Below are 22,634 nucleotides of genomic sequence, written 5' to 3' on the forward strand. Positions count from 1 at the left end.
TGCCGCCTAATGCCTTGCTTGACTGGGAAGCAAGCTCCCACCTCGAGCAACATGCTGATTAATGATGTTCAGCATATTACCTTGAGGATCTTTCTCCGTTCTCTCTCGAACCTCCTCTATGACCGAAAGGATATCAGTAAATTGAATAACCATGAGGTCTTACTTTTGATGTCGTACCTCAACCCGGAGCGGGCCAGGAAAGTGGTCTTTAATGCTCCTTCTATAGTCTGTGCTGCCCTTGCCTTGATGGCTTCTTCCTCTTCCCGGTACCTGAGTTGTGGTGCCATTGCCACTCGGTTAGCTGAAAAGCTAACCTCCTTAGAGGCTTCTTCGGCGTACGTGCCACTAGCTACCCTAGTGCCTACCATGGATCGTGAATACTATCTCGACCTGAAATGGTTGAGGACCTTGGCTGACGGTAGCCTAGCATGGAGGGTGTATGGGATGAGCTGGATGAAGATTCCAGCTCCTGAGCACCTCCCACCCACGGAGCCCTTGGAGCCGACAGTAGTGACGGTGGGCTCCGATGACGAGGAGGAGGAGGATGATGACGGACCCCGCAAGCTACAGACCTATCTCATCGACGGTACCATCCTACAGGAGATGCCGGAGCCGACGAAGGGTGAGAATGCGGGAGTTCAGGCGGTAGAGAGACCCAGAGTGGTGAGGGGACCCCGTCGAGTGAGGGAGAGGGCCTCGGACACTAGGCCACAGCCAGTAGCACCACAGCAGCAGCAGCCTTTTCCATGCTACCCTTACCTCGACACCCCGGAGACGCGATCCAGCTACTTGGCGGAGAGAGTGTCATCTACTCTGACACTCAGGAACATGCACGAGATGGCGTACACTCAGGGGATAGGGACCGAGAGACCCCACCCGGTTTGGTGGAGTGGAGTCGGGGACTACACAGGGGTCTTCCATTCCTATGGGGTGGACCAGTCGACGTGGGGGGCACCTCAGTCCTTCCCTTACGGTGGCTTGACTCCATGGTACGTGGGCCCGGGAGCAGGAGCAGGAGGTGATGCGGGAGTGGGTTCATCAGGTGCGGGTATGGCTGGAGGTGGTGGTGGTAATGATGAGGTGATGTTCGAGCAGCAGCAGCAGCAGGAGGAGTGATACTTCTCGTTCTTATCTTTGTTGATAGTAGTTGATGTTAGATGGTGATATTGTTGTTAGACTTTGGTAGTTGTTTCCTTTTATTATTGAGACTTAGTTGGATTTGTATGATTGGCCATAAGGCCGGATTTGATATTCTAACTGGTTGCAGGATATTAGAAGTCGGGGAGTCATCCCGACTCGGTTTTATATGACAAATATGCCCATGGGTGTTAACTCGTGACAAGTTTTATGAGGAGTTGGCCTGTAGGTACTCGACAGAGTACCCCGTACTCTATCGAGTAGCTACAGGATAAAATGAGGAAAAGTTTCTGACCTGTAGGCCACTCGATCGAGTAGCCGGGACACTCGATCGAGTAGCCGGGACACTCGATCGAGTAGCATGGCACTCGATCGAGTACCGTTACCTACTCGATCGAGTAGCACTGTTACAGGAGATTTTCGAAAATTTAAAAATGTTCAATTGTTTCATAATTGCGAGTTTAATGTTTAACGTAGTTGTGAGTGCGTAGTAACACCTTTGAACCATTAATTTCAAATGTTACAAGTCATAAGTGAAGTGTTATAAGCGTATTTGTCGCAATTAGTGAAGCGGTAATAATTTCGGGTTACTTTAGTATTGCATACACCTCCTTACGATCTATTTATCGAAGCTGTAACTTCGCCTATGCTTGTGCATACCATTTTAACGTGTGTTGTCAACGGTAACTAGTTATTCCGGTGACTTGCGTATGATTTCTAACTTAACGAGTATATAATTAGCAAGTAATGTCCACAACAAATAATATAGTTTTCTTTAATGTTAAGATACAAATAATAAGTATTACGCGTTGATATTTGGGTGGTGAACTTCGGGGACGAAGTTCCTTTTTAGAGGGGAAGAGTAATGTCGCGAAATAAAAAGGGTGTTTTGAATAATGTTTTGCTCGTTTATAATGTTGTTGGTAGTTGGTTATAATGTTATGTTGTTGGTAGTTGGTTATAATGTTGTTGGTATCATGTGTTCATGAGTTGCCTTAAAAAAAAAAAAAAAAAAAAAAATTCTTAAATATAACGACTTAGTTTCTTTAGTTCTTTAAAAAGTGAGTGTGATCGTATTTGAATCGCGTTGCCAAGTAACATGGTGGCATTAGTTGTACCACATGAAAGTTGATATGAGACATGTTCTAGATTGATGGTTGGATAGTAATTATTGTATGTTGGGAGATCGTGAGTGACGATTCGCATTGCGAGTTGGATGCTTTATATATATATAAAATAACGGTTGACTGTGATAAAGCTTGCATGATAGTGGCAAGAATCGATAGGTATAAATGTGGACGGTGTTGATGATGACATGGGGGGGATGGTGTTTACAAGGGGTAATGGGTTGAGCGGGAAGATGAGTAAGGACGTGTTGTTCTCGTGTCTCGAGCGGGAGATGGGTGAGGTGAACTTCGGGGACGAAGTTCTTTTTAAGGGGGGAAGACTGTAATACCCGCCCTTTTAGGGACCCTTTGACCATCGTTGACCGACCTTGGGACCGGAAGTATTCTTAGGAAAGTATGCCAAAACCTGTTTGAGCTGCGTGTTAAGAGTGGTACTCGATAGAGTAGGGGCTACTCGATCGAGTAGCTAGGGTACTCGATCGAGTAGGGGGCCACTCGATCGAGTAGGTTGGGTACTCGATCGAGTGCCGGGTTTTCAGCGAGGGTTTTATATCGCGTTTTGTTAAATCCGCAAATCACTTCCGCCACTTTCCTCCTATCTTTCAGTCGCCTCTTTCCCTTCCCTTCACCTCAGAACCTCCATGGAAACCTTTGTGAAGATTCTTGTGCCTTAGGAGAATGTCTCTTGAGTCGGGTAGCGGTCTTTTGCTGAGTTTCTCCCTAATAGGTATGTCATAATCATCATCCGTGCCTTTGTCTCTATAGTTAGGGTTTGTTTGTTAGTAATAGATATTTGTATGGTGGTTATAGGCTTTGCTTGGTCGCTGGATATGTTATCTGTCGGCGTGGATTGGTTGCGGTTGCTTAAAGGTAGGTTCGCCTACTCAGTTTCTGTAGATGGTCTAGTGTGTCGGTCGTTATGGTAGTATTATGGTTGTCTGATGTAGTAATTGTGTTGCGTTGTGGTTGTGGTTGCGATCGTTGTTGATGGTTCTCGAGATGCGTTCTCGGCTGAGTGGGGTCACTTGCGGCAGTGACTTCACGCCCTAGTTTCGCCCTTCGTGGAACCCGCCACGGAAGGGGATGTGCACATTAATGGACAGGGTTATCGCTCGGTATTATGAGCGGGGCTTAGGTGGGAACGGCTGCGGTCCCCCACTGGCAGGGCTGGTCCAGTGGACAGTCAGTGACAGATTTGGTTGGATTGTTGTGATTGCGGTTGGGACTGATGTCGTTGTTCGTGTTGTTGTTTGTAGTTGCCATTGTCTTGTCTTGTCTCAGTACTGACCTTGTTTGGTTGTTTGTTTGTTATGTGTCTGCCGTGATCCCTTATGGTGAGCAGTCGGTCTTAGCAGGTGTTTGTGTTGTTGATAGCTGAGGTCCGGGCAGGAATGAGTCTTCACGAGATATGATGGTCATAGCGAGTAGTCCTTGAGTTGTACCTTTGTATTGTATTTTGGTTTGAATCACTTGTAATATAAATTAATAGTTCTTTTATTGACGTTTGATAACTGCTTTCCTCGGGCAACCGAGATGGTAACGCCCTTATATGCTAAGGAAGGCCTATTTAAGGCTCCTTTGGATATGGGGGTGTTACATTGACGATCTTTCACCTAGAACTGTCTTGGTAGAACCAGTAAGGCCTATCAAAACAACACTAAAGAAAAGATTAGAACGGCCTCAAGGGAAAAATCCCCTGAGGCTAAAAATAGACAGAATAAAACAAATAAATAAATAATTGCTTCCCCGGCAACGGCGCCAAAATTTGATACGGTCGTTATGTACCAAAAATAAATACCTAGCTACTACTAACAGAAGTCAGCGGTAAGTAGGGTCGATCTCCACAGGGAGGCGGTCACTATCTACTTGTCAACTCGGTCTGTCTAAGGTCACAGGATGGGGGTTTTGATTGTTTGAACTAAACTAAATAAGATAAAGCAAGAGAAATAGAAATGAGAGGAATTAACAAGCAAGGGAGAGAGGACTAGGATTTCGGGTCATCAATGAACGTCAGTCAATCGCAGTTAAGGTTACAGATCAGTCGATGTGTCGGTCTAAGGGGCAATGAATATCTCCTTTCGGTCTCAATTCGCCCTAAAATGCTATTAGCTTAACTTTCGCCCTCACTAAAGCATCTTATTGTTCACTGCGGGTCTCACCCCTTCCAACCTTTCGGTCTAGGTCAAGGCTTACCAAAACTAAAAGGCTAATTGCGTCGACTCAACTAGCAGGATACAATTATAGCAGTGATTAACAACATAGACTAAAACAACAACGACAAATCTATAAACCTAATCAGCAATTAACATTAGTCCATTGAATCACCTAATCCTAGCAAGAGGAAATTAGCTAAACATAATAAAATTAAGAACAAAAGCAAAGGGGGAAGAAATAAACATTAAATAAAGAGAGAAAAGGGGAAGAAAGAAAGTTACAGTGGAAAGGATCCGGAAAATGGAGAGAAAGTAGTATTAAACAGTAACCAGAGGAAAAGTAACGTGTGATAGTGAGAAGTATGATAAGAGAGGAGAAGCCCCCTTTAAACTGACGTCCTAGCTTCCTATTTTTAAGAAAATAGGATTTATTTAACCTAATGACGGAAACAAACTAAAAAGCCCAAGACCATAGGAGAATCCACTCGATCGAGTGGTTTAAAACTACTCGATCGAGCAAATCAGAGCTCAGACCATTCGATCGACCAAAAGAAGTGCTCGATCGACTAAACACTAATATGAAACTGTTCGATCGACCATATAAAGTGCTCGATCGACTTATTATTCGACCTAAATTCACTCGATCGACCAGTAAATCACTCGATCGGGTGCTTCTTGACTTCAGAAGCTCATAATCTCGTTAGTTCAGCTTTGACTTATCCTTTTTAGCTCCCGAAACAGCTTCACGCATCCCAAGACGGCAATATTTCCGCTCCAAATTCACTCTTCCTTCAAATGCATGCAAAACGGACGATAAATGGCTCGTTTTCACTACTTTTGGGTTCATTCCTGCAAATAAGACAAAATAACCCAAAGTAGCATATTCGGGCCATTTCGTAGCATAAAACTACGATAATAGCATAGAAATACGTGCATAGATAGGCCAAAAAGACTATATAAAATGCACGTATCACAGACCTTGAGGGAGAATAACTTGTATGCTAAGTTGAGTAAATATAAGTTCTGGTTGGATAAGTAGCATTTTTGGGGCATGTGGTGTCGAAGGTGGGAGTGTCTGTTGATCCAGGTAAAATTGAGGCAATGTCTAACTAGGAGAGGCCAAAAAACGTGGCTGACATGCAGAGTTTTCTTACAAGAGATTTGTGAAAGATTTCTCTAAGGTAGCTAAGTCTTTGACGACTTTGATGAGAAAGGAGAACAGGTTTAGGTGGGATGAGAGTTGTGAGACAACTTTTCTAACCCTAAAGGAACGCTTGACCATAGCTCCTATCTTAGCTTTACCTGAAGGGAGTGAGAATTTTGAGGTATATACTGATGCTTCAAAGAATGGGTTGGGGGTGTGTGCTAATGCAAGGGGGGAAAGTGATAGCTTATGCTTCAAGACAGTTGAAACCGTATGAAGAAAATTATCAAACGCATGATTTGGAGCTGGGGGCGGTTGTTTTTGCTTTAAAGTTATGGAGGCATTATTTGTGTGGGGCTACTTTCAAGGTATTTTCTGATCATAAGAGTCTTAAGTATATTTATACTCAGAAGGAACTTAATATGAGGCAGAGGAGATGGATAGAGTTAATTGGAGATTATGATATGGAGATAGTTTATCATGAAGGGAAGGCTAATGTAGTGGCAGATGCTTTAAGTAGGAAGTCTATTCACGCTTTATGCTCATCTATGTCGCGCGTGAAGTTGCAAGGTGAGATAGAGAAAATGGGAATTTGTGTGATAAGTAAAGGGGATTCAGTTGGGGATTTAACCATTGAGCCGGAGTTGTACGCCGAAATTAGAGAAAAATAGAAAGGGGACCCGAAGGTCATGAGGTGGCGCACGGCCAAGGCAGATGGCATGGCGTCACGTTTTTCTGTGCATGAAGATCACAGCTTGAGATTTGATTGGAGGTGGTGTGTACCTGATGACGAGGAATTGAAAAGAAAGATTTTGACTGAAGCACATTCCACACCATATTCTGTGCATTCTGGAGGGGATAAATTATACAAAGATTTGAAGAAAACGTTCTGGTGGCCTGGGATGAAGAAAGAGGTTGCTGAATTTGTCTCAAGATGCCTAACTTGTCAGAGGGAGAAAGGTGAGCATAAGAGACCACAGGGTAAAGTACAGTCTTTGGATGTGCCTGAATGGAAGTGGGAGAGTTTTCTATGGACTTTATTGGTGGTTTGCCATGGACTCATAAGGGCAACAATATGATTTGGGTGATAGTAGATCGTCTGACTAAGACTGCACACTTTATTCCTATGAAGGATACTTGGAGTTGCATGGAATTCCAAAAGATATAGTTTCTGATCGTGACTCGAGATTTATTTCCATGTTCTGGCAAGAGCAGCAAGAGTGCATGGGTACAACTTTGAAGATGAGTACCGTGTTTCATCCAGCGACAGACAGGCACACTGTGAGGACTATTCGGACATTAGAGGAGATGTTAAGGGCGTGTGTCATGGAGTTTGGAGGATCTTGGGAGGAGAGGTTAGACTTGATAGAGTTTTCTTATAATAACAGTTATCATGCTAGCATTGGTATGATACCTTTTGAGGCTATGTATGGAAGGAAGTGTAGGAGTCCAGTCTGTTAGGACGACGTCACCGATGCCTTGACATTGGGGCCGGAATTGATCCAGCAAATGGTTGAGCAGGTACATGTGATCAGACAAAAGATGAGAGCTGCACAGGATCGACAGAAGAGTTATGCTGATTTAAGGAGAAGTGATATTGAGTTTGCTGTAGGGAACAAAGTATTTTTGAAAATGTCTTCAATGAAAGGAATGATGCGTTTTAGCAAGAGAGGAAAGTTGAGCCAGAAATACATTGGGCCTTATGATATTTTAGACAGAGTTGGTGAAGTGGCATATAGTCTTGCACTACCACCATTCTTGGCAAGAGCTCATAATGTTTTTCATGTCTCACAATTGAGGAAATACGTGAGTGATCCTACTCATGTGTTAGCAGCTGAGATAGTTGAGATGGATGAGAATTTATCTTATGTGGAGGTGGCTAAGGAGATATTAGACAGGAAAGTGAGGAAGACTAGAAATGGCGAGATTGCGTTGGTAAAAGTTCTTTGGTCTAATCATAAAGTAGAAGAGGCTACTTGGGAAGCTGAAGCTGAGATAAAAGAGAAGTATCCCGATTTGTTTGCTTCAGGTATGTTGGTTACGAGGACATAACCTTTTCATTTACGGAGGTAGAATGTAATATTGCGTTTAATTTTGGTCCTAAGAATAAAATAATTTAACTAAAGTTACGTAGAAATTATCGTTTAATTGTTTAGCTAGGTAGTGAATTGTGGTGAACTTCGGGACGAAGTTCTTTTTAAAAATGGAAAACTGTAACACTCCGTAATTTTAATATATAATTTATAATTTATAAAATGTGAATAAATATATTGTTGTCGTAAAAAAAAAAGAAAAAGAAAAATAAAATAATAAAACCGAGTCCATTGACCGATGGTTGGATCGAGTGAAGGAGAGAGGTGATTGTGGTTTGGGTGTTACCTATACTACCTAGATATTTTGATTATTTAATTAACTAAAGCAATTACCTAGAACCTTCCTACCACCTACCAAGTCTATATAAATACTCAACACATGCCTCACCATCACTTTTATTCCACATCAAAAACTCAACATACAACTTGTGAGGAAGAATAATTTTGAGAGACAACTTTAAGACGGAGTTTTCACCTCGCACTAAATTAATTGTGGTAAGTATCTAATCGCTTTCCATCAATTGTTTACATTTGACCAAATACGGACTTGACCGTTGCGACTGCTACCGTGAAGACCGTTGACCGAGGGGTTGACCACCGTCGGGTTTAGCCGTGTGTGGGGTGTTGTTTGGGACGATTTTGGGAGATTATTTTGGGTAGTTTACATTTTAATTTTATCAACAAGAATAGTTTATGATTGTATACAATCTCTTTGTTGTTTAGATGGTGATGGTGGATTTGTGGAAGAGGCTTTCTAAGTTTAATTGTTGAATTGTGAAGATTTGCTAAAGGTAGGATATCTACTCAACCTCGCTTATTTGATAAATTAATGAATTTCTTATAAGATGGATTATTGTTACATGGTTATCGTAAGATGAATTATTATTGCATTGTTGGTATGAGACAAATTGTTATTGTATTATTTTTATGACAATTATTCCACCATGAGAGTACTGTTACAATTCTTGTCTTGAGCATCTTTTAATTATATTATTGTCACTGCTGGTTGGTTCTCTGTTGTTTATTAGCATCTTGAAAGAGGATTGGTATTGTGATTGAGATTATTGGTCGGCCAGGCACTAGGATGTGGAAGTGTCGTGGACCTGCGCGATTGTGGTCGGCCAGGCATGGTGGTGTTTCAGTGACCGTGAACATGAGCGGTGTTTGTGTTATGTCGGTTTGTAGGACACGGTTATGCCATGGGGGACGGTTTTTGGCACGAGTTCTTTCGTTGTCTTTTGTTGCAGGTTTATTATATTTACTTATTGTTGCTTAGTTATCCTACTCAACCTCGTGGTTGACCGTGTATTCGTGAACACCTGTGATGAACCAAATATTGGGGAGCAAATTGATTGACAGGTTAGCTTTTGAGATGTGCTTGATGCTTGGAGGGAGCTTGGGACGTATGACTTTCGTCAGAGTTTAGAGATCACCTAGTTATTCAGACACTATTTATTTTATTTCCACTGCAGTTGTATTAAAACATAATTTTTGTCTTTTAATTATCTCGTTGAAACTTTTGTAATAAAACCGTTTGAGGCAGTTTAATTATATCGTCTTAAGGTACTTTTGTAATTGTTTCTCTTTTATACTTACTACCTCAGGCAACTGAGATGGTAACACCTTTATTTATTTGGGAATGTTTTGCTATAGGCTCCTAAATAAATGGGGATGTTACAAGGAGACAGCGGTGGATGCATCCCGTTTAAGCACCATCATTTCCCACTTTAACCTTACCACCAATGAGGGTACAAGCGAGTCTAAACAGCTTGACAACTGGCACCGGGAGATGGAGAATATATTGGTAGTGATCCATTGTTTGGCGGATATGATGGTGTAATAGACTGCGTTCTATCTGCGAGATGAGGCTAGGGTATGGTGGCACAATGAGAGGGAGGGTGCATGGGCATATTATAGAAATTTGGGCCAACCTGCAATTCCTTGGGTACGGTTTAAGAGGGCGATGAAGGACCACTTTGTTCCATAGAACATCCGTAGCATGTTGAGGGTTGAGTTTGATACTTTTGCTATGACTGATAGCATCACCGTGATTGAGTACTATCATAGGTACAATGAACTGTTGCACTATGCGGAGGACATGTAGCTGAGTTAACGGAGTCGGGCTCTCCGTTTTGAGATAGGGCTAATGTTGGAAGATTATGGAGAAGCTACCAGGTGGGGTGATTTCTGATCTAAAAGAAGTTTATGAGAGAGAGGGCCACGCAGAGAGGTTGGTTGATATGGCTAAGGAGGCCAAGGAAAAGGGAAGTGAGAAGCGTAAGGCTGAGAGTGAGGGTGGTAACCAATCGAGCTACAAGCGTGGTAACCACAACCAGGCTAGAACTTATTCTGGAGGGTCTAGCTATAGTGGGGGATCTCGTGTGTGAGGAAGAGGTGGTCGGAGTATGAACGATAACTCTACCTTGCATTGCTTTAACTATGGTTTGGTAGGCCACAAGAGGTTTGAGTGCTGGAGGAGGAGGAGGAGGAGGCTTTCCGTGATCTTACCAGGGGAACTATTCCTAAACTCCGAGCTAGAGTTTGGCAAGTAACAGGCCAAGCTGGGTCATGGAACAATCAGGGAGTTCAGAGCAGCAACAACGGCGGCTATAACCTCAATAATGGTGGATCCTATCAACGCCCGAATAATAGTGTGACTCAGAATTCGGTAGCTAAGCCTACTACATCAGCGACTACGGTCAAGGGAGGTGGTCAGAAGAACAGTGGCAAACTCTTTATGATGGATAAACAGGCAGCTGAGGATGATGCGCAAGTTGTCACTGGTATTTTTCTTGTTAATCATAAACCGACTTTCGTTTTGTGTGATTATGGGGAAACCCATTCGTTTATGTTTAGAGGTCATGCCTTAACCATGAGTTTAAGAGATTACGAGTTGGTAAAAGACAATGTGTTTATACCGTCGGGGGAGTCCGTGTCATGTCATAAGTTTTACAAAGGGGTGTCTATGGTGGTTGGGCAAGTAGACTTACCAGTTAATTTACTTGAGTTTCCTATGGATGGGTTTGAAGTCAAAGTTGGGATGGATTGGTTGGGCAAGTATTAGGCCAAGATAGACTGTCGTCAGAAGAAGGTGTCCTTAAAGGGTCCTAAGGAAGTTAGAGTGTCATATCAGGAATTTGTTGTAAAACCAAAGGTGAAGATGATTGCAGCTATGACTTTAAAGTCATGTTTAAGAAAGGGGTGCCCTATGATCCTTTGCCATATGAGTTCACCTTATTATTATTATTGTTAATGTGGTACCAGAGCGAAAAATCCTCAGGCCTAAACCGATAAACAATAATGAATTTAGGATGTGTCTAATAAAATGAACCCGGGTAGAAGCTGTTAGGAGCCCTTTTAGTACGGTTAGGAAAGCGCGCCTAATTCGTACCATGGCCCTCTCAGTTTTGAACCGGACACCTTGGGGAAGGATAACGAGAGATGGGTAAATTAAAAGAATTTTGATTAAATATGGGTCTATGGATGTTTTAAGTTAGGAATTTTTCTAACCTTATTGCAGGATGTGGAGTAAAGGTAAGTATAATGTGTGACCTTGAAAAGGTGGCTTAGGGCCGTGTGATATATGGTTGTGGCGTGAATTTTTCATAGTCTGATTAGTGTATGAATCAGCTTAAGGATGTTTTGGTTTGAATTGAAGTTATATATTGATAGAAACATGTTACTATAATTCATTGGATGCCATGGATATTGGATGCTTAAAATGTGTGAAAGTAGATAATAATTCATGTCTAGTGATATGTGGACTCTGATGTCCTGAAATCATGTGTAGTTGTAGTTATTTAGCTATAATGTGATAATTTTCATGATTAGTGGAAATAGAAATCATGGCTAGGCCGTGATTTTGTGTTTAGGTCGTGTATGGCCGAGATTTGTGGCAAAATAATTTACACTTGTAGAGGATGAGTATTTCCTTTATTTTAGCGAGTAATCTGGTACCTTAAGGATTGGATTAGTGAGTTGTGAGGAAGTGAGATTGAGGATTAGTGCGATAAAAGGTAAGTCATGAGATATAATGGGTGTTATTGTCATGGCATTTAGTAACGTATTAGTAAAGTATTTGGTTAGTTAGTGAAGTGGATACAATGAATGTAAGGGTGAAGAATTTAAAAGAGGTAAAGGTTGTGAGAGGGAATATGTTATAATTGAATGGAAGGGAATTGTGTTTAATGAGCTTAATTTGTTTTATGCCGGCATCTAGAATTTTATATGGTTGGTATGCTTAGAAATTTGGGTTATTAGGAGGCAGCCTTAGGGTGTGTGTTCGTTGAAAAGTTCACATGGTGAAAAAAATGTTGGCTTTTAGAAGATATTACTAAGCGATATGAATATATGATAAAGATGGTATATTAATGGTTGTATGAATTTAATTGTGGTAAAAGAGAATTGGAAAAAAGACGAGTATGAGTAAAGTGTTAGTTAAGAGAGAAAATAATTGATGTATGTTTTAGGGAAAAACTATTATTATAAATTTTTGGGAATTAGTTAAGGAGCAAAGAGAAAATAGTCGAGCCTTGAGGATTAAATAGTAAGAGTAATGATTTGGGTTGATAGGTGGTTTAATAAGAGTAAGGTAAATATGAGGGTTAATGTGACCTTAAGGATTGTTGACATTGATTGTTGTTTATGCATATGGTGTATTGAGATTGAAAAGGATAAGAATATTATTATTTGAAAGATCCACATTAATTGTATAAGAAAGTGTTATGAGTAAGTGAAATTGAGGAAAAAGGGGTATGGATGAAACTTAGTGCAAATAATGGTATGAGCTATGTATAGTAGAACTATAAGGAAGTACTAGACTAGTATATGAGTAGGAAGTTATTTAAGATTTGTAAGATAGAGTTAGAGAGACATTTTGGGGAGTGAAAGGATTTAACGTGAGATGACCAAATATATGTGATGTTGGAACGATTCTAGGAAAGTTGTATTTATTTATGGAATGTAACGGAAGTAATAAAAGTTGAAATGCTCGTTGGTAGTTAGTTTGTTGTTTAGGGGTTCACTTATGGTATTTTAAGGGAGTAAGGTGATATGTGTTGGTAAGGTATGCATAAGGTTATGATTAAGATTGGCGAAAGAAGGTAAAGGACTTAGGGAGGGCAATGTTGAAATGGTGGTTAAAGGCATGAATGTAAACATGAGAGATTTTGTTGGCTTTTGTTATAGTCTAGGTGCGGGGTTGAGGTAAGGATTAGTGGTATGGTACCAATTGGAGTCGTGTGGTTTGCATAGGTTATAGAGCATGAGGTGTCGAGAGGTTTTAAGGAATGCAAGATATGTTATATTCTCTTGTTGGCAGTGCGATAAAGGGAAATGCTAGGGCGTTGGTAAGGCACTTTGGTAGATGGGGGTGTTACAAAGTGGTATTAGAGCGACATATTTGGAACCTAAAACCAATGAACAAAATGAATATAGGGTGTCTAATTAAAATGAACCCGAGTAGGAATTGTTCGGAGATACCACAAAGGTTTGAGAGACATATCGAAACCGCAATGTTGCCCACACAAATTCGAGTCGGTCACTACGGAATGTGTCTTGGCGATCGGTGTATATTTGTGTTTATATCTGTGTATGAATAGTGTGGATGAGCATGTTGTGGTTCGAGATGGTATGACATGAATTGGATGCATATGTTGTGGAGTAATTGAAGTGATATAGAAAGGCATGATGTATGATTGGTTGATTACGTTTTGTCATACAAGGTTATAGAAACATATGAATAGGCCGTTGGTTTGTATTTACGTTCTTATACTTGTTGGGTGTGTGTTTCAGGGATTGTTTTTAGCATGATTCGACCGAATGTGGAAGGTACTCGACCGAGTGTGGAAGGTACTCGACCAAGTAGAGGGTACTCGACCGAGTGAGGGTATCTGTGCACTTGGCAGTAGCTACTGGAATATGACCACTCGGCCGAGTAGGGGCAGTACTCAACCGAGTGGGGCGTACTCGACTGAGTACATCAGGTACTTGACCGAGTATGCTTTATATGCATTTTAGATCAGCTACTGGTGTTGGAGTACTCGGCCGAGTAGTCAGTATACTTGACCGAGTAGCTCGTACTCGATCGAGTACCTCCAGGTACTCGACCGAGTACCTCTTTGGCGGATGTGATATTTGTTTTGAGCCGTAGGCTATGTGCTTACGTTTGTCTTGGTTATATCAGCTAAAAAATGCCGCTAAAGAGATCTACCGCTTATATCCAGGCTTCTGAGATGAGCCTCGATGAGATAGCTAGGATGATCGAGCAGCAGGAGACGCTCACTGACGCAAATAAGAATGTGGGTAAGGGGAAGGAGTGTAATACTCCGTAATTTTAATATACTCCCTCCAATTCATTATAATGTTCCCCTTTGTCTTTGCCACGATACTTAAGGAATACTATTAAAAATGAATAAAAGACATTGGTAGGGTTGGTGTTAGGAGAGAGAGAGAGATGAATTATTAGGAGTTAAATAAGGAGTTGTGGGGCAAAAACATTAAGAAAAGTAATAAAATAGGAGTAAAAGAGTTGTGTGAGGTTTGGTGATAGGAGAGAGGGATGAATAAAATAAGAGTAAAAGTTACCAAAAAAAGAAAGGGGAACATTACTTGAATAATCCGTTTCGGGAAAGGGGGAACATTATAGCGAATAAGAGGGAGTATAATTTATAATTTATAAGATGTGATAATATTGTTGTCGTAAAAAAAAAAGAAAAATAAAATAATAAAACCGAGTCCATTGACCGACGGTTGGACCGACTGAAGGGGGAGGTGTATGTCGTTTGGGTGTTATCTATACTACCTAGATATTTTGATTATTTAATTAATTAAAACAATTACCTAGAACCTTCCTACCACCTACCAAGTTTATATAAATACTCAACTCATGCCTCACCATCACTTTTATTCCACATCAAAAACTCAACATACAACTTGAGAGGAAGAGTAATTTTGAAAGACAACTTTAAGACGGAGTTTTCACCTCGCTCTAAATTAATTGTGGTAAGTATCTAATCGCTTTACATCAATTGTTTATGTTTGACCAAAGACCGACCTTGACCGCTGCGACCGTTGAACTTGACCACTACCGTGAGGGTCGTTGACCGATGGGTTGAGCACCGTCAGGTTTAGCCGTGTGTGGGGTGTTGTTTGGGACGATTTTGGGAGATTGTTTTGGGTAGTTTACATCTTAATTTAATCAACAAGAATAGTTTATAATTGTATACAATCTAATTATTGTTTAGGTGGTGGATTTGTGGAAGAGGCTTTTTAAGTTTAATTGTTGAATTGTTAAGATTTGCTAAAGGTAGGATATCTACTCAACCTTGCTTACTTGATAAATTAATGAATTGATGAATTTCTTATAAGACGGATTATTATTACATGGTTATCGTAAGATGAATTATTATTGCAGTGTTGGCATGAGACAAATTGTTATTGCATTGTTTTTATGATAATTATTCCACCATGAGAGTATTGTTACAATTGTTATGTTGAGCATCTTATAATTATATTATTGTCACTGCTGGTTGGTTCTCTGTTGTTTATTGGAATCTTGAAAGAGGATTGGTATTGTGATTGAGATTATTGGTCACCCATGCACAGGGATGTGGAAGTACCGTGGACCTGCACGATTGATGTCGGCCAGGCACGATGGTGTTGGAGTGACCGTGGACCAAAGCAGTGCTTGTGTTATGTCGGTTTGTGGCACACGGTTATGCCGTGAGGGACGGTGTTTGGCACGAGTTCTTTCATTATATTTGTGGTGCATGTTTATTATATTTACTTATTATTGTTTAGTTATCCTACTCAACCTCGTGGTTGGCCGTGTATTCGTGAACACCTGTGATTAACCAAATATTAGGGAGCAGATTAATTGACAGGTTAGCTTTTGAGATGTGCTGGATGCTTGGAGGGAGCTTGGGACGTATGACTTTCGTCAGAGTCTAGAGATCACCTAGTTATTCAGACACTATTTATTTTATTTCCGTTGCAGTTGTATTAAAACATAATTTTTGTCTTTTAATTATCTCGTTGGAACTTTTGTAATAAAACCGTTTGAGGCAGTTTAGTTATATCGTCTTAAGATACTTTGGTAATTGTTTGTCTTTTATACTTACTACCCCAGACAACTGAGATGGTAACACCTTTATTTATCTGGGAATGTCTTGCTAAAGGCTGCTAAATAAATGAGGGTGTTACAAAGTGGTATCAGAGCAAACATTCCTAAGGTATAAACAAATGAATCTAATGAACTTAGGATGAGTCAAATAAAATGAACCCGGGGTAGAAACTTTTTAGGAGCCTTTTCTTAGGTTAGGGAGACGTCCTTGATCTGGCCCTTTTCAGTTTTGAGTCGGTCACCTCGAGGAAGGTTAAGAGAGTGAGGTAGTTAGCGTGGATGCTTTGCCATAAGGGTCTAATTGTATTCTCAAGTTGCGAAAATCACTAACTTTATTTGCAGGATGAGAACAAAAAGGTAAAAAACTTTGAGATGAATGAAAGGGAGGAGGCGTGTGGCCTATTAGATGGCAAATATGGTGGATTGAATTTGTTTTGAGCATGTGTTAATTTATGGCATAATTAATCACGGAATTTTCTTGGCATATACTCGATGGCATAAATTGAAGAAACATGAATTATTTTAATTGTTGCACCCTTATATGAAATTGGTGGTATATACGTGAATTACATGCTTAGAATTATATATCTAGAGATATGCGGTATGTGTTGCCCTGAACTTATAAGCATAGGATTATGAGATTGCATGAATTAGAGACTAAGCATGCGTGACAGATATATTTTGGGCAATTAAAAAGGAAAAGCCGTGAGTAGGCCGTAGGTCTTGACGTGTCACGGTGGTTGGTCGGACAAAAACCAGCTCGACGAATCACACATTCTTTTGTATGCAGGAATTTTATCATATACCTTGTGCTTAGAAATTCTTTTGAACGAAAACTTATGTTTCTTTTTTTATTCTTAATAGAACCCAAAAATGGCACCAAAGAGAGCTACACTCACAACTATGTTACAAGAGGAAATTGATAGGCTTATCGCAACAAATAAGGCGTTGACAGCTGCTTTGAAATCGCTACCTTTGCTCATCATAATTCGATGAAGTATGATGGACTAGGTGAACCGTCCTTACTGGGAGATTGGTGCAGGGAGTTTGACAACTTATTTGAACTGCTGGACTGCCCCGAAGAGATGCAAGTGGATCAGGCTGCTCACTACTTGAAAGGAAAGGCCGGATTGTGGTGGAATCGTAACAAGGCAGTGATCAAGGAAGCTTGGAAGGGGAGTGATGAACCTTATGTTACCTGGAAGGGCTTTACGGACACAATGAGGGGTATGTTCGTACCTGAGCACGTTCGGAGTAGGATGATGTTAGAGTGATACATTTAAGATGACGGAAGAGATGACGATAGAAGACCACCATAACAGATTCATGGAGCTAGCTGAGTATGTGTCAGACCTGAACTGTGGTGAAGAAGTGTTGGCATTGAGATTTGATAAGGGGTTCACCACGCGCATCAAGAAGAGGCTTTCAGCTGGGGAGCCAAGTACGGTGGAGGAGGTATTGTAATACTATGGTTTTTTCCTAAGTCTGTACTCGGCCGATTATGGCTTACTCGGCCGAGTAGGTGTGTCGTGTGTTTCTGGACAGTTTACTGCCCAGGAATACTCGGCCGAGTATGGGAATACTCGACCGAGTTGAGGATACTCGGCCGAGTATACTCTACACTCGACCGAGTATCCGGTCTGATGAGTGTTATTTCCGCGGTTTGATTAAGAAAGGATTAGAGTTATATAATCGTGGTTTAACAGTTTCTAATCATTTTTACAAAACCTAAACACTTCAACGTAACTCTAATCCTCTTCAAATCTCTCTCAAGTGCGTGGATTGTTAGCAAGTCTTCTTCATCATTCATTATATCATTGGTGTCGGTAAGTCCTTGATTTCATTAGTTCCATTGATTAATCTTTCAGGGATTGCCCTAATTTGGGAATTGCGGGAAAAAGGGGTTTTGCATATGGTAATTGAAGTTTATGTGATTGTTGTTAGGTGAGGACTTCGTAGAGGAGACATCCTAGATTGCTTTGCTTGTTTCTCATTGCAGTTATGCTAAGGTAGGGTTTCCCTACTCGGTTTACTGTTTATCATTATAAGCATTTGTTTGCGTTGTTGTACGATTGTTTATCTGTTGATCGTTGTTGGTGTTTTGGAGTGGATGTTGGTGGTGTGATGGTTGTTGATGATGTTCGTGAGGTGCGTCCTCGCCTGAGTGGAGTCACTTGCAGGAGTAGCTTCATGCCCTAGTTTTGCCCTCTGTGGAACCCGCCAAAGAAGGGGATGTGCACATTAATGAACAGGGTTATCGCACGTTGATGAGTGGGGCTTAGGTGGGGATTGGCTGCGGTCTCCCACTGGCGGTGAGGATTACCTGTTGCGATGGGTAATCTGGTAAGGCTACACACTTTAATGTGTAGTCAGTTACGATATGAGATCGGGTGTTTGAGGTGGATGATGATCAACAGTTTGCCTTTTTGTACTTGTCTTATTTTGATTATACAGTAACTGACCCCGTTGTTGTTTTATAAAATCTGTGGTGATCCATTCGGGGATGGTAAGCAGATTGTGATAGGTGATGATGTTCACAAGCTACGGGGTCGTCATGGGGAGTCATCACTCGAGTCTAGCTGCCGTTGTCAAGAGTTTTAGCATTCAGTTTTAGTTAGTTGAACACTAGTCACATGTACTTTGGTTTTTGGATTTTGAACTATGTAACCAGTTAATCATTTATACTTTAATAATTATGTTTTGGATTGGTAACTTTGATATACTAACCTCGGGCAACCGAGATGGTGACGGTCTCTCATGCTAGAGTGGTCCTGGTAAGGCACCTTGGTATGTGGGGGGTGATACAAAGTGGTATCAAAGTGATGATTCTGGAACCTAAAACTAATGAACCCAATGAACTTAGGGAGTCTAAATATAATGAACCCGGGGAGAGAAGTTTGGAGCTACCACAAAGACTTGGGAGACGTCCCGAAGTCGCATTGAGGCCCTTACGATCTATAACCGGTCACATGGGGGAGTCTTGGGAACGATTGTATGTCAAGTCATGTGTGTGTGTGTGTTTAGTACTTGTAACTTGAATCTTGTGTGATGGTTGGATGAAATGATGAATGAAGTGGAACGTGGTAGTACTTGGAAGGTGCATCGAAAATTTGTCTATGTTAGATCTTGAGCATGAGATATGTTGAGCATGTTAAGTGTTCACTATGTGGCTTTCAAAAGGGTAGTGAAAATCTGTATATATCTTGGTATAAAAGCATGTTTAAGTATGTTTGTGATAGTTGCAGCTCGTTTTTCGCATGACTCGGCCGAGCAGGGCGGGTACTTGATGCGTATCTTTTATATAAGGTTTATACCTCATTTTTACACGCATTTCTGTATTTTTATGTAGCAGCTGGCTACAAATACCCCCGAATATTCTACTTTGGTCCGTTTATTGTATTTTGCAGGAATTGACCGAAGAGGAGCTAAATCGAGCTTTAATTGTCCCAATTGTACGCATTCATGGAGGATAAGAAGCCGGAGCTTGGAAATCCAACACTTGGAAGACGCGTGAGCTAGATTCGGGAAGCATCTCAAGTTTAACGTGCCCATATAGCTCGATCGAGTGGTTCTTTGCTCGATCGAATGCTCTATATACTCAAGACTGCTCGATCGAGCAGTGTAAGGAGTACGTCGAGGAGTTTTTGTAAGGGGTGCTCGATCGAGAGGTTTGTTCTCACTCGATCGAGTGATTTGGTGATGATATTGTTCGATCGAGTATATGAGTTAATGCTGGTACTGTCTCTGTTGGTTAAATGCTACAATTAACTGTATCTTTCTAATTGAGTCGACGCAATTAGACCTATAATTCCTAGTGATCCTTGACCTGGACCTAAAAGGTTGGGAAAGGTAGACTAGTAGCGAACAATAGAGTATTGCAGTGAGGACGAAAGTTAAGTTGTTTACACTTTAGGGTGAATTAAGGACCAAAAGGTGACATTCGCTACCCCTTAGACCGTATTTGCATTGACCTGAGACCTAGATTACTCGACCGGATGATTATGGTGAACCGTTTGTCTTAGCTATTTTCCTCTATCTGTTATTATCTCTCTTTTATTTCTCTTCTCCCTTCTCTTAGTTTAGAAATCACATTTATAAACCCCCAATTTGGTTACCTTGACGAACCTAGTTTTAGCCGACAATTTCCTACCTCTCTGTGGATTCGACCCGACTTCCCTAGCTATATTAGTTAGAGCCAGTTGGTATTTTTGACAGGTACGCGACAGACGTGTCAAATTTTGGCGCCGTTGCCGGGGAGGTGGTGCAATTTTGTTGTTTTAATTAAGTTTGTCCCTCGTCCAAGGAATTTATTCCTTGAGGCTGATCTCATTTCTGCAAATCTTTGATTAGTTTTGCAGGTTAGTTGTTGCTTTGGAAGTTTATTTGCCAAGATGCCTACGATTACAGAGCATATAGAGCCATGTGGTAGATGTGGCGAGGAAGGGCACGACCTTTATGAATGTATGGCAAGTGTAGAGCGCGCCCTTGCTTATATGAAGTACAAGCAAGGGGTTCCTTTCTCTCAGCTATATGAAGAGATAAAGAGCGTCTCTGCGCCTTCCACGCCAGCTCCGCTACCGATTCCTCCTTCTGCAAACGAAGAAATTGCCGAGTTAAAATCCATAATGATGAGTATGTCACGGCAATCTGAAACGGTTATATCGGAATTGAAAGAACAAGTCGCGCAGTTAACACTCGCGACAGACCAAGCCAAGCTTCTTCCAGTTTGTGACCCAGTCAGTGCAGTGAATTTTCAAAATGACCTTATTCATGAAGAAGACGAGGTTTTGATAGCTGATGATAACTCGGATGATGATCTAGATGAGTTTTTGAAGGAAATACTTGCTGCGTGTGCTGTAACCACTCGATCGAGTGACTTTTCTACTCGATCGAGCGGTTCTAACCATCCTATCACTCGATCGAGTGAAAATGGTGGTCGATCGAGAAGCGCAGAATTCCAAGTTGGTCGATCGAGCGACAACCTTACTCGATCGAGTAACTACGCTGAAGAAATCACTCGATCGAGTGACAAACATGGTCGATCGAGTGAAACAGGAAAAGCAATTAGTCGATCGATTGATAAAAGTACTCGATCCAAGACTTTAAGTGGCGGGATCCTAATTTACTATCTAATACCGCCACCGTGTCATCTTCCCCTCGTGTGGAGACGTCATGCAATGATAAGGGTAAAGAAAAGGTTGCGGGGCCACTCATCGCTACCAGGGTACCCTTCCCAAGTCGTCGAAGGACGCAAAGATCGAGCAACAAGACGGTAAGTTTGTGGACATCGTGAAGAACCTCCGTAACTCGTCCCTTTTTCCGAACTTGTTACTCAGGTACCCACTTACGCTAAGTTCATGAAAGATATTGTGACGCGTAAGAGAAATTTGAGTGAATTTGAGACAATTTCATTTATGGAAGAGTCTAGTAATTTCTTTGTTGAATAAGGCCCCTCCAAAATGAAAGACCCGAGTGCGCTTTTTCTATTACCTGTGTCATAGGTAATATGATTATTGATAAGGCCCTTTATGATTTAGGTGCCGTTCGGTGTCATGCCCTTCCTGTCTGCAAGAAACCGAAGATGAGTCATTTCAAAGTGACTAACATTACCCTACGATGGTGATAGATCTCGTTAGGAGGCCCTTAGGTGTTTTAGAGGACGTGCACGTGAAAATAGGCAAGCTTTACATCCCAAAGAGATTTCATTGTTTTGGATATAGCTGAGGACACTCGGACACAAATTATCTTAGGAAGACCATTCCTTTGTACAAATGGGTCATTATCGATGTCGACAAGGGCGTCGACTCTTGCGATAGGGGATGACGCTATCACGTTCGATGCCGCCGGATTTAGCTCGCCCAATGATAGAGGACACTTGCTATTCGGTCGATGTCATTGATGAGTCTATTTATGAATTCTGGTCGGGTTCTTTTATGAAGGACCCACTAGAAGCTCTTATGCTTTTTGATGAGTGTGCGAGATAGCCTAGACGACGATGACGCCTGCGTGGATTTGCTTGTTGATGATTTAGATGAGCATGAGGGAGAACAAGTGGAACAAATGATTAGCACTCTTTGCTCCATTGAGGTAAAGGTACCGGAACGTAAGCCTCTCCCTTCTCATCTTAAATATGCTTTCTTAGACGATACAGAGCAATATCCAGTCATTGTTAGTGCCAAGCTTAGTGATGATCGATGACCTCTTTGTTAGTCAGTACTTAAGAAAAACAAGAAAGCAATGGGCTATTCACTGGACGATATCACGGGGATTAGTCCCGATATTTGTATGCACAGATAGAGTGGAGGAGGATCACAAACCTTGCAGACAGGGTCGATGCATTCTGAACCGAAGATGCAAGATGTCGTGACGGCCGAGGTAATGAAGTCTTGGATGCGGTATTATTTATTCTGTCGGTAATTCTAGATGGGTGAGTCCAAAGCGGGTGGTCCCGAAGAAAGGAGGGACAACCGTAGTTAAGAATGAGAAGAATGAATTAATACCTACTCGAGTAGTAATCGGTTGGCGGATGTGCATAGACTACGAGACAAATGAATGCCGCCACTAAGAAAGATCACTTTCCCCTTCCTTTTATTGATCAAATGGTAGAAAGGTTAGCTTCTCATAAATTTTTCTGCTATTTAGACGGGTATTCGGGTTCTTTCGCATCCCTATCCACCCGCACGATCAAGCTAAGACTACATTTACCCGTCCTAAGGGCGTTTTTGCGTGCACCGAATGCCTTTTGGTTTGTGCAATGCCCCTGCCACCTTCTAAAGGTGTATGATGGGGATATTTTCAGAGTATATTGAGTCTATCATGGAAGTTTTTATGGATGATTTCAGTGTATATGGAAGTGAT

General features: G+C 41.4%; 1 protein-coding gene across 1 annotated transcript; it reads left to right on the top strand.

Annotated features, from left to right (window-relative positions):
- Nucleotides 1-7,103: 7,103 nt before the first annotated feature.
- Nucleotides 7,104-7,613, top strand: LOC141601666 (uncharacterized). The gene has a single exon (XM_074421959.1). It carries the CDS (start codon nucleotides 7,104-7,106, stop codon nucleotides 7,611-7,613), a length of 510 nt encoding a protein of 169 aa, XP_074278060.1.
- The last annotated feature ends 15,021 nt before the right edge of the window (nucleotides 7,614-22,634 follow it).

This window comes from Silene latifolia, chromosome 9, assembly GCF_048544455.1.
Source record: "Silene latifolia isolate original U9 population chromosome 9, ASM4854445v1, whole genome shotgun sequence".
NCBI classification, from domain to species: domain Eukaryota; kingdom Viridiplantae; phylum Streptophyta; class Magnoliopsida; order Caryophyllales; family Caryophyllaceae; genus Silene; species Silene latifolia.

Coding starts and splice junctions, on each gene's coding strand:
- LOC141601666 (XM_074421959.1), top strand. CDS start 7,104: ATGAGAGCTGCACAGGATCGACAGAAGAGTTATGCTGATTTAAGGAGA.